At 41.7% G+C, this 12,483-nt stretch overlaps 1 protein-coding gene and 1 pseudogene across 2 annotated transcripts; both read right to left on the reverse strand.

The window, feature by feature from the left end:
• Positions 1-5,934: 5,934 nt before the first annotated feature.
• Positions 5,935-8,761, reverse strand: LOC113033329 (arrestin domain-containing protein 3-like). The gene is made up of 6 exons (XM_026187024.2): positions 7,595-8,761; positions 7,433-7,493; positions 7,157-7,328; positions 6,956-7,043; positions 6,611-6,867; positions 5,935-6,149 (listed from the first exon to the last, which is right to left on the reverse strand). Exons 1-6 carry the CDS (start codon positions 7,848-7,850, stop codon positions 6,018-6,020), a joined length of 966 nt encoding a protein of 321 aa, XP_026042809.2. The 5' UTR covers positions 7,851-8,761; the 3' UTR covers positions 5,935-6,017.
• Positions 8,762-8,971: 210 nt separating this feature from the next.
• LOC113034262 (arrestin domain-containing protein 3-like) lies at positions 8,972-11,684 on the reverse strand (annotated as a pseudogene). The gene is made up of 6 exons (XR_013912644.1): positions 11,251-11,684; positions 11,100-11,160; positions 10,871-11,012; positions 10,662-10,752; positions 10,044-10,303; positions 8,972-9,547 (listed from the first exon to the last, which is right to left on the reverse strand). The product of XR_013912644.1 is annotated as an arrestin domain-containing protein 3-like (transcript).
• Between the last annotated feature and the right edge of the window lie 799 nt (positions 11,685-12,483).

Raw genomic sequence — 12,483 nt, forward strand, 5'->3', positions numbered from 1 at the left:
TTCCCAGATTCTCTTTTTGAACACATGGTAGAACAAACAAACAATTACGCCCTCTATCGGCAAAGGAGGAGCGGTAAATCAGACCCCCACTGGCACCCAACTGATGTTAGGGAGATGAAAGCTTATGTGGGGCTGAATATTCTTATGGGCATCAATCAGCTTCCAGACACCGGCATGTACTGGGCCAGTGATATTTTCATCGGCAATGCGGGCTTTAAAAAGACAATGACGGCGAGGCGCTTTGAGAAACTCACCCAGTATCTCCAGCTGTGCGACCGTGAGTCAGAGCCCGTGCGTGGGGAGCGTGGATATGATGGCCTCTTCAAAATCAGGCCTCTCCTTGATGTGGTGGAGAACACCATGTGGGACGCGTACGTGCCCAATCGTTGTTTGACCATAGACAAGTGTGCCATTGTCACCAAGGGACGTTTCTCCCCCACCCAGTACATGTCCTCCAAGCCCCTCAGGAAGGGGCTGACAGTGTGGATGCTGTGTGACTCTCGCTCAGGCTACTGTCATCGAGCCAAGATCTACGTAGGCCGGCCCAGTGAAGACGAGGCAGCAGCCTGCCTCGGTTACAGAGTGGTAACCTCTTTAGTGCGCGGCCTGGAGGGTCAGTACCACCATCTCTTCATGGACAGCTTCTTCACCTCTGTGCCCCTCCTCCAGAGGCTGCTGAGAGACGGACAGTATGCCTGTGGGCCCACTCAGCCCGGGCGCAAAGGTTACCCAGAGGTCCTCCGCCCACGAAACGTCGGAAAGCTGTCCCAGGGCGAGTTCTACCAATGCCAGCGTGGCAACCTGGTTGCTACTGTGACAAGGGACGCCAAGGTGGTCAGCTGCCTGTCCACCAACTCCGCTCCAGGAATTGTGGGCATCAGTCCAGGCCGGCAGCAGCACGAGGCAGACAGAGATGGTGAGAATGACAGCATAGACAGCTCAGGTTTGTCTTTTGGCGTGCCCCGACCTCTGCCCTTGCTCTTGTACCAGGAGAACATGAGGGGCGTGGACCTGTGTGACCAGCTGAGGGAGTGCTACCAGGTTGGCAGGCCGTGCAAGAAGTGGTGGCGCTACTTCCTGTGGTTCTATGTCAACCTGTGCATCGTCAATGCATACATCATCCTGAGGGAGAGCCGGGGGGGCGCGCCACCAGCGGGCTTCAACGGCAAGCAGTTCACCCAACGTCACTTCCGTGTTCGCCTGGCACAGCAGCTGATTGGAGACTACCAAGGGGCGAGGGGCATGGAGCGGGCAGCACGCAAGAGACACGCAGATTCACCCATAGAGTATGGACATCGCCTAGAGCGCATGTCGGAGCGCTCGCGCCGCTGCAGGAACTGCACCAACAAGGGACTGCGACATGAAAGCGTGTTCGGCTGCAAGATATGCAATGTCCACCTATGCAGGGGAGGGTGCTTCTCTGAGTTTCATAAATAGAAATGAACTGTTTTTGTTTTGTTTTTATATCCTTTGTGTAATCAAACAACTTGTGTCAAGGGATTTTTTTAGAACAGTAAAAACTATTTGTAATTCCAAAGGTTACCACTACAAGTGCACAATATAGTCACACTTTATGTAGAGCTAGTTTTAGTTTTAGGAGTATTATTGCACGTATAATAGAGAAAAATAATAAGAGAAACTGTAGATTATTTGAATTAGTATAGAATGTTTTGGCAACTTGCCTTCTGTAACACTGACAGAATTGCCTTGTGTCACTTTTTTATACATTTAAAATATGTTAAGGATTTTATATTAAAAAAAAAAGAAGAAGAAGAAGAAATCAAACTTTTCTGCACTTACAGAAAGAAAGATCAGAAAATGTTTACAGTGGGAAGTTTATCTTTCTCCTTTTCCAAAATAAAAACTTCATTTTAATGCACTTAACAAACGCAGTTCTTTGTTCCCGTGGCCCTGAAAGCATTATTCATATTCTAAGGAGAAACAATGAAATGTGAGCTTTAATGAACATGCGCTCCTTTAAAAACAGGTTCAGCTTTGGTTGCCCCCTCTTCCTTCACTCATGAAAATCTGTGTGTGTCTCTGGCCGTTCAAGGGGACGCAGCTTGGAGCAATTAGAGAGTAGAAAAAGCCCCTCAGTAGTCTCCAGCCAATGGACCCAGTGATGCCATTTCTTTCTCCAACCACACTAGAGACACAGAGCCATCTGTGGCCCTATTACACTCAGTCCAAACCCAAAGAGTGGTACTTGTCACTGACACGAATGGAAAATGGAAGAAAGGCAGCAGAGACGCACATTTCTACAGAAGCTTTGCTGATGGATCGATTAGAGTTTGAATCGTGTAAAGCAGCTTGTGCACAATTAGTGAAATGAGTGTGCGCAGAATCAAATCTGCTCCCGAAGAAGCGGGACCGGTTAGATTGAGAAATATTCAGATTTAATATGTATTTACGTAAGATTTTCTGCACACTTTGCTGTCTGCTGGCAAGCTAAAAGCCTGTACGTAGGCAGAAATAGGCCGCTTGAGCAGGTCAGACTCCCCGTCTCCCGTGTCTCTCCTTCTGAAGTCTCTCTCCTTCCTTTCTCTCTCTCTCTCTCTCTCTCTCCTCTCCCTCTCCCCAGGCGCTGCTGTGCCATCCTACACATTCATGCACCCTCCCTTCCTCTTCACTCCTCTCTCTCTCTCTCTCTCTCTCTCTCGCACTCCCTCAGCCGTTCCCCAGCTGGGAGAGGGTTAGTCAACTGGACGCCCATCCCGCTGATCTGCGGGAGCCCCATGGGGAGTTGCCATGGCAACCGTGGCCGATGAAGACAGGGAGTCGCCGGCAGGCTCACATGGTTGTCATGGTACTCACTCTGGCTACGGAGGTGGGAGGTGCCACAGGCCACACCTCCCTCTACCCTGTCTCCAAAACCCAGGAAAGGCTGCGGCGTGTGTGTGTGTGTGTGTGTGTGTGTGTGTGTGTGTGTGTGTGTGTGTGTGTGTGTGGAGAGAGCTGGCTGGCTGGCTGACAAGCCTGCACTGTACATGGAGCCAGACTGGTTACCAGGCAGGCTCTGCTACAGAGCAGCCAAGACCATGAGTGCAGCCAAAAAACTGAACCAAACTGCTGCCCTGTAGAGACGCCTTCATGCAGGTGTTCCCGGAATTAGAGGAATCTGTCACACACTCATTCCCAACCATACTGACAGCTTGTATGCTGGTATACTGAAGAACATGGCCTACACTGTCGCTGCTTTTTGCAGATATCTCCATGCAGGCGGGGGAGGCAGAATTAGCTTGATTTGTCTGTGTTTGACCACACTCCAGATTTCTATTGTATTCAACCGTAAACCATTTAGATCCTGTAATTTCCTCCTTCTTTCCAGCTTGCATTGACATACGTCAACCGCTGCCAGTCTTCCTGTGCCCACATAGTCATTGTACTGTCAAAGTATCACAGTTACTTACAATAATTGATATACTAAAAGCCATTTGTGACATATATCATTTTATGTTTCCACTCAAATGTTAATAGTCTTCCTAACACACTCAAGTCACACACGCTGACAAGTCAGCTGCAACAGATGTGGGTTGAAATATGATTTTTAATTTTCCAATTACATAAATAGCAGTGCGGTGGGCAGGCAGGCCAGAACATTAGAATCAGTGCAGGTCACGCTCATGTTTTTGTATTATTAATGCTGAGATCTTTTCTGTCATTTTTTTCCCTCTGTTTTGTGGGCTGACTGTGAAATCGTGAAGCCCTGTTTGTGCTGAGTCAGAACCAGACACTGCTCTCTCTCTCCCACTACCTCTCTTTCTCTCCCTGTGGGTAGGTGGGTGTGCTGTATGTGGTCCCGCAATAGTCAAATGTTTCTAGGATGAATCTCAACCATAAAATGCTCAGCTTTCAACATGTTGTTCCTTCCTAGGCAAGGAAAGATGTCTGAGTCTCTGTCAGGAACATGGGCCTGGTTTCACTTAAGAACCGCTGGTTGGGTAACACATGTTCTGTTAGAATCATGAATGTGCCTTTGTTAAATACTTTCCTCTGTTGCAAAACGAGTCCACGGACAACGACGAGCTTGAGAAAGCCCTACCATCTGATTCTCAGCTCCTTCTGAGTCACTGTGTCTCGCCGCCGCTGCGCTGTGTAAATGTTCTACACAAAACGGAGGGAGATTTTGAGATAAGGAATTATGTAATTATGCAGTTTCTCATATATAAGTTTGTTTTAAAGAACTAGTTTAGACCAGATCAAAATTCTGATTATTTCATACAACTACGTCAGGAAGAATCTTACTCTACTGTACAAGAACTGTGGTTAGGTACTTAACCTACAATGTGTGTCCATTTAATGGTACTTTGTACTTCACAATTATGCACAGAGATATGTGAAGTTTGTTCTTTTTGATTGGATGGGTGTAGAGGTCTGTTGCCTATTTAACAAAGACTGTATGTTGATAATACAACAGATGATTAGTATTTAAAGCAGCAGTTACCAAATTTTTTTGAATTGTGACTCTTTTTAAAATCAAGATCTGACTGAGGTGCAGAATTTAACAGAAGTATTGCATTAACTGTCCAGGAATTACAGGCTTTTTTGTTTTGTTTTGGGGGGTTTGCATCGTTTTCCATTTTCAGAGGCTCAAAGGTTATTGAACAATTGCCTGACATTTGGATTTATGGCCAGTTAGTGCTTTAAGTTAAATTAAACTGCCATAGTAAATTTGATAATTTTCAATATGAGGTCTAAGAAATGTCAATGAAAGTAAAGGTGGCCATTATTAGGCTGAAAATAAACCCATCAGAGTGACAACAAAAACTTTAGGAGGGGACAAATCCACAGAAAACACCTAAGTGGATGATCACAGATTTTTTTCATTGGCCCTTTCCTTGTGTTTTGTGTGCTACAGCATCATTGTACTGGTGTTTTCTTAAGTTCGAGTGCATTTGACCTTTCAGGGCTGCTGTAAAAAAAACACAAAGAAACCCTTCACAACATTTATCAAAATGCAGAGCACTCTAAAGTATCTAGGCGTACCATTGCCAGAGTCTACAATCAAGAGACACCTTAATGAATGTAAATTCAGAGGGTTTACAGCATAAAACTCACCACTAGTTATACTCAATAACAGAAAGGCTAGATTAGACAAAAAACATCTAAAAGAACCTAAAACAGATTAAATAGAAATGATCTTCTACCAGAATGATGGGAAGAGGAAAGGAGCTCAGCTCGTGACTTAAAGCATACCACATCATGCTTCAAACACGGTGGAGGCGTGGGAATGTATAGCTGCCGATGCCAGCTAGCGTTTACTGATGATATGACTGCTGATGAAAGTAGCAGGGCTATACTCTCGTTACCCAGAGCATATGCAAAAGCAACCCAGGAGCTTATCGAGGCAAAGAAATGGGATATCCTTCAAAGGTCAAGTCAGTCACCTGATCCCAACCCAATAAAGCAGCTTTTCATTTATTGAAGACAAAACTGAAAGCAGAGAGATTCACAGACAAGCAGCAGCTGCCAGCGTCTGCAGTAAAGGCCTAACAGTGGATGTCAAGGTTGTCACTGACTGCACAGGATTTAAAACAAGTATTAAAAATAATCCTTTTAATTATTTAATATTATTAAATATGATCTCAGTCTGTCCAGTTACTAAAAAAACGAGGGCTTTGTGAAAACCCCTGAATTACAGTCTGCACTTCAGTCAGATCTTGATTGTTCGATTTAAAATCCCCCGTGATGGTGTACAGAGGTATATTTAATAAACATCCGGCTTTGTTCATAAACTTATGGACCTAACTGCCTGATTCGGGAAATTAAAAATCAAACAATGTGGAGCTGTGTGTAGTGAAAGACACATTTCCCTCTAAATTTATCTTACTATAAATAAATAAAAATCTTTTTCTACTCTCTAATGTGGCCCACATCTCCACCTAGTGGACACTTGGGAAGTTGCCCACTTGAGGTAGTTCAAACATCCACTTATTTAAACTCGTGTTTTTATTTTCAGTCCTGATATTCATTTCAAAGAACATGCAAGCCACTTCCTGGTGATCTAACACATCCTTCTAACTAGGAAGCTTTCTAAACCAGATGGACCTCTTTTTCGTCTTTTTCTCATGTGGTTTTGGTGAACCCAGCAGGATGACCAGAGGGAGTTTGATTACAGGCTCTCTTGACAGAGGGACATCAAGGGTAACCTGTACAAATAAAATAAAGATACTTTGATTACTTACATTCTTTTTAAGTTGTGTCTGATTTTGCCTTTAATCAAAATCTACTTCTTCTGTAGACTAGATTGTATAATGCACTCTGTGTCTCCACCACAGGACCAGTGTTTACTGAAAGCACTGGCTTAAATCTGTTTGAGCGGATGGCATGGAACAGGTTGGACTGCAATGTGACGCTTTATGTGGTCTCATCAGTGTGTGGACAAGCCATGAGGAAATCTCCCCTTTCCTCCCTCTCACACTTCCTGTCCCCAGTATGCAGCCACTGTGCAGTGCTGTTACCGCTGTGCAAATGTATCCCAAAAAACCTCAGATCTCATTTGACTTATTGTCTCAGTGTTACACTGTTTCATCTTAAAATACGGTATTATTCTGTAATGTAACCTGGTGTAAGGCCATATCATTATACTGTCTTTAAACACAGTCTGTACCTTGAGTCTGTACTCCAGCTTCATCATGCAGCAGTTGAAGAAGGTAGGAGGGAGCTGCGGAGGGATACAAAGAACTTTGGTGGTGGTCTGACTGGTTTCAGCCGGAACAGGCTCTCCTGTCCCAAACAGGATGTCATTTGTGTGCACTTTCCTCTTTGACTCAGCAACAAAGGTCTGCTTCTCACACAGGTAGAATTTGGGTATTACTGCATGTGCTGAATCATTGAGCACTTCCACAGAGACTCCCACTGCCTCACCTGTGTATGTTTAGAAAAAAACCCCCACATTATTTATGTCTCAGTTAACAAAATTTAGGAAAATATATTCTGTGAGACATCGGTTTACCTTGCTTTAATCCCATTTTTTCTGAGGTAACATTCATAGTCACCTTTCCAGAGCCATAAAATGAAATCCTAGTTGCGTGTTGTTGCTCCTAGTATAATAATAATAATAAAAAAGGCAATGAAATAAGTCATGACACATTTAGGAGAGCTGAAGTTGAGCTCAGTCCAAAAAGAAAAAAGTTTGTTTTTTTTTGTCTTTTACCTGAAGTCCAATGATAATCATTTCTGATTTGGAGGCAAAGGGGAACTCAGACTTGGTCCAAAAAGGAAACTCCGTCTTGGTTTTGTGTACAAGCCAAATCGACTGAGTAAGCTGTGCCCGCAAACTGTATGTGATCCTGCCCCATTTCCCTTCATAAGATGAAGGCATGTCTCTGAAAGAACCCAGAGGGAAATGATTTCATTCAAACATATGGAAAGAAAGTGTTTACATAATATAGATTTATTATTAGAGATCATGTTAGAGGGGAACACATACACATCTGGAATTACAAAGTTGAATGAATACACATTCCTCCCAGGGCTGATGGTTACCGAACCTTATAAAAAGAAACACTTTATGTTACCTGTATGTTCGTCAGTATTTATAACAGCAATTATATATCTCTCAGCTCAGAAACTTTACTGGGACAATACTAACCATCTCCCTTTTTATCTTGAAGAATAATGTGTTCAAAATAAAAGTATTTCTTGTTGTTGCTGTGGGCCACAATATCCTCTCCTTCTTTTTCATGCCAAGTTACCTTAGCCTTCCCTTTGGCTTTGACCGAAAAACACTGCACTTTGATTTCCTTGCTGATCACCACTATCACATTTCCAGAGAGGATGTCCCCAGGGGAGAAGGTGCCTTGTTCGTTCACCTTGTTGAATTCCACAAAGAGATGCTTGACGGTCATTAGAAGGATATATCAAACCGTCTTCTTATGGAGTGAAAGTGAGAGAATCCTCATTTGGTTGAAATTAAATCCCAACAATTTACTGCAAGCAGGTTTGACTTGATCCGCTGGGATGGAGTCTTTCCTTGACGAATAAGGATGCCAGTAAGGCAGGCATATTCAGTGGAGCAGTGGACCTTCTTCAGAAGCTGTATCTGCGTCACACAGTATCATGTGATCAAGCCTGCAGGTGTTGCTTTCACAAAGGTAACTCTAGCCTCTACCTGTGTCACTGGTGATGGTATCGTATTGTATTACTTAATGATCAAGCTAAGTGATGAAAAATTGGTGTAGAAAATTCAAACAACAGATTTCTGAGGGCAACATGATGTCACTTTTGTGTTGATTTTTATCAAATGACTGTTTTTTTAATGTTCTAATATGACGTTAAAGGTGAAAGATTTTTAATGTGTTTGAATACTGAGTCACAATAAAATTAATTTAACCTTATTCTAACCATAAAAGGTACATAAGATGGAAACTTTGTTTTGAATTAAGTGTTAGAGAGTGAAAGTCTGAAAACAGAGACCAATCCAACTTGTTCAGTGTGTCATACTGCATTTGATATACAGTGTTTAAGCAATAAAACTTAAAAAATTAATAATTAAAGGTTTTAGCACAACTTTGTGTGACTCCGTTTAGTTAAAAAGTGCTGAAATACACTGAATCATTCACCTGACAGCCAAAGTGCAGAACTGAAATTCACACAGAAGAACTTGAAAACTACCTCAACATCTGAATTACTATTGAATGCTCATATTCTTTAAATCACAGGAAGACTTGGAATATCTATCTTAAATGTCTAAACTCAAGAATCTCAAATGAAAAAACGGAATATTTTCAGTTTGTAGTTTTACAGTTTACAGTAAGTGTTATTATGGCTTGGTTCGGCATAAGTCTGCATGAAATTAGTATAAGTCAACATAATGTCCTGTGAGCTTGGTGTGTGTGTGTGTGTGTGTGTGTGTGTGTGTGTGTGTGTGTGTGTGTGTGTGTGTGTGTGTGTGTGTGTGTGTGTGTGTGTGTGAGAAAGAGCCAAACTGGCATCAAATGACCAGGTAAAAGAGTTTTAAATCTTTAAGTGTTTTGTGGGTTTTATTTTAATACTAACTGCATTTTAGTGGGGAGATAATCTACACAGACTAAACACAGAGACAGTAGATTACATTAGATCAGTTGAAATGTGGAAGAATTCTCCACAGACAGGTAAATGGTTTCACTTCTAATCATACATAATTTTCCAAGACTGTAACTCTGGTCAAAATACTTTTTGAACCATGAGGGTCCCAAGGACTCTCTCAAATAATGGGGTCTTTCCTGCTGTTGAAACAAGCTCCTCACTGGAAATACAATATATCATTATGGGTCTGTTAGAAGGTACACTTTGATCCACACAGTTCAAAAAGTTAACATCTCAATGCCATCATCATCGAGAGTGGTAGTGGGGTATACGTCGCATGTGCTCCGTAGGGAGGTGGAAGATCTCCACACTGGGGTGGTGTTTGCTGGGGTGTAGTTCCCCAGGCTGGATTTTCTGGGTTCCTAAAAGTGTCAAATCCAATGCCAGCAGAAGGATGTGGTTGTTTCACAACCGCAGGCATGATAACTATAGGAAGTTTGAGCTTTGGATCAATGGAACATTTGATTTTCATTTGGACCTGTGAAAACAAAATAACACACAAACAGTATTGTTTAGCTTTGTTTGTTTGTTTCAATGAATGTAGATGTTGATTCGCATGATTAGGAAGTATTTATATCAGCAGGCCTTTGTTGTTGCCCTGTTTTGTCACTAGAGGGCTCCCGTGCTTTAATCCAAGTTTCTCACTCTTTGTCTTTTTCCCTATTAGTGTTTGCACTTGCCTCTTAATGAGTGCTTTTCTTCCTTTATATGGAAGTACTTTAGTTCCTCTGAGTACTTAGATCCTTTGTTGTATTTCCTTTTGTGAACGTTAAAAAGAAGAAAAGCAGTTTTCCAAAAAAATGATTTGTTACAGTTACCTGTGACAGAAAAGAGGTGCCACTAACCAACTAGCAGCCCAAATAAAACAACCAAAATAAAACAAAGACAAGCCATCCAAGCTTCCTACCATTAGTTATATTACTTAAGCAGTACTCAAGTACACAAACAAAAGGACAGCTCTACAAGTTGTTTACCTTCAGCATGTACTCCAGGTTGATGATGTGGCTGTTCAAGATGGAGGGGGGTAGGTCTCCAGGGATGGTGATCACCTTGGTCACAGTTTTTCTGCCAGAAGATGCTTCAACAGCCTCAGCATTATCCCTAAGGATGTCGTGTGTGTAAACTGTCCTGTGGCCCTGGGCAAAGAAACTGTGTTTCTGATACAGTTTGAATTTGGGCTTCACTGTGCGACTCGAGTTGTTGTTGATTTCAACTGTGACCACGAGAGCTTCGCCTGTAAAGTACAGAAAGTTATCCTGTATAAATCACTGCCAAGCACAGAAAGACATTTCCTTACATCTACATAATATCTAACTTCCTTTCAATAATCAAAGGATCAGTTCCACAGAAACACCCCTCACTGAATCATGCACACTGGTTTCCTGTTTACAAGCACTTTAAGTAGCTGAGAGCTGGGATGAAATAAAGCAGTATTTTTAAATGATGGGAAGTATCATTTAAAAATACTGCTTTATCTGAAGAGTGAAAGCGCATGACTCAACCAAACTTATAGTCACTTTCCAAAAAATTAAAATAAGGGAGAGGGCAGAAACTGAATACTGAAAGGCAGTAAGCCAAGTAAAGATAATTACCTTGCATGTATCCCATCTGAGTGGTATGAACATCTACTGAAACCTTTCCAGAGCCCAAAACAGATTTATCCTTATGAGTATACTGAGGTTCCTAAAAAGCAGACCCCCACATTATAAATGTGCTTTAAGGTAATGATCTCGTCTGCCTGAACACTATCAGTTATGAAATTAAATGATTGCTTTTTTTTTTAGGATTAATGATTTCTTACCAGAAGTCCAGGAATGCCCATGTCTGCCTTGGACACAAAAGTGAAGTGAGCCTTGGTTTTTCTTGTAATTGATTGTGTCAGCTCTGCTTTCACCTTATGAACAATTTTTCCATGGGCTCTTTTATAGGTTGATGGCAGTATTCTGTAAAATACAATACAAAAACATTCAAATGACCCACTAAGAAGCATAATGGAAATCTAAACCTCTGATTAAGACAAGAAGAGGTACCCATCAGGAATCCTGAACGAAAAAGGATACACGTGTCTTCCTTTTCCAATGACTTCAGTGCCTGGAAAAGAAGTAGGTGCTGTTTTGAACAGTCTGTTAAACAAGGAACAGTGTATCACGTGTCAGCAACTGTGTTAATTCAATACATCACCATCGTGTCTTGATTCTCTCAAGATATCTTGTTTGATGTCATAATATGTCTCAGTAGCCCAGTAATCGCGGTAATCATTCTCTCCGTAATTCTCAGTCCAGCGTACCTTCGCTCTCCCTTGTCCTCTAAAAATCAGCGATTGGATTTTGGTTTCACCAGACACCTCCACAATAATTCTTCCATTAATCATATCTCCATTCGTGAAGGTGTTTTTGCTGTTGATGGCATCGTATTCGATTGAGAATCTTGTAATGGTCATTTTCAGATGGCAAAAAGTGGGATAAAAAAATTCTGTTGCAAAAACCAAGAGAAAACTCAGGCCAGTTGTGCCCAGCACAGCCACTCTCTGCCGGTTATATCTGCTTTCAAGTATACAAATAATGTGAAACCAGTTTTTCTTGTATCATACACCCTCTCAAAGCAGTGCCACTAAAAGATTTTCAGCTATGGAAACTTAACGGGGTTTAACATGAGATTACATTATGAATGATTTGAGACACACTCTCTGGATAACCAGCATGGTCTCTTCACAACCACATATTGGGGCAGCGAAAAATACCACCTTGTTTCTCTTTATTTATTTTTTATTGTAGGTGTGACTGCCACATGCTGGCTGCATCACATGATATATTTCACCACACCTACAGTAAATTTTCCACTTGATGCAGATTACATGCCATGATGTTAAAACTCTTTGAAATCCTAAGCAGAAGTGATGAGAAGTAACCTTAACAATAGACCCCGTTTTTCAGAGAGATGACAAAAGGGCCTTTTGGGGGGGGGAGCATGCTGCTGTTCTCACGGCCCCTGATTCCCAAGGCTTGGGAGATAAGTTTCCACATATTTTGATAGCAAAAATTTGGGGGAAGTTCCCCAAAAAGGATTAACAAATTCTTGTTTGGAGGACATTACTATTAAATAAAACAGTAAAAGTATCACTAACAACACTATAATATTCACAGTAGGTTTAGAAATAATATTATATGAACGGTATCAACTTTTCCTGGGGAAACACGTTCTAAGTAAGTTAGTGTTAATAAGTGTTAATGACCCCTCTTACCAGATTAATTTTGTCTTAATAGTCAAAATTAATCTGGAAACACTGGCAAAACCTAAAACATACCAGGAAAAAAATGTTGCGGTCAATATTTTGATGGCCCCATGAACTGAAAGCAATTAACTCAAAGTAAAAGATGTCTAGTTATGTCAGCTTCATGTTTTGTGGTATATCTT

The sequence above is a fragment of the Astatotilapia calliptera genome, chromosome 12 (assembly GCF_964374335.1).
Source record: "Astatotilapia calliptera chromosome 12, fAstCal68.1, whole genome shotgun sequence".
NCBI lineage: Eukaryota > Metazoa > Chordata > Actinopteri > Cichliformes > Cichlidae > Astatotilapia > Astatotilapia calliptera.

Bases quoted from the DNA above. Each gene is read 5' to 3' on its own strand.
- LOC113033329 (XM_026187024.2), bottom strand. From the start codon at position 7,850: ATGACCGTCAAGCATCTCTTTGTGGAATTCAACAAGGTGAACGAACAA. The intron at 7,494-7,594 runs GTTAGTATTGTC...TCTTTTTATAAG, and splicing joins TCAAGATAAAAAGGGAGATG to GTTCGGTAACCATCAGCCCT. The intron at 6,868-6,955 runs GTAAACCGATGT...AAACATACACAG, and splicing joins AAAAATGGGATTAAAGCAAG to GTGAGGCAGTGGGAGTCTCT.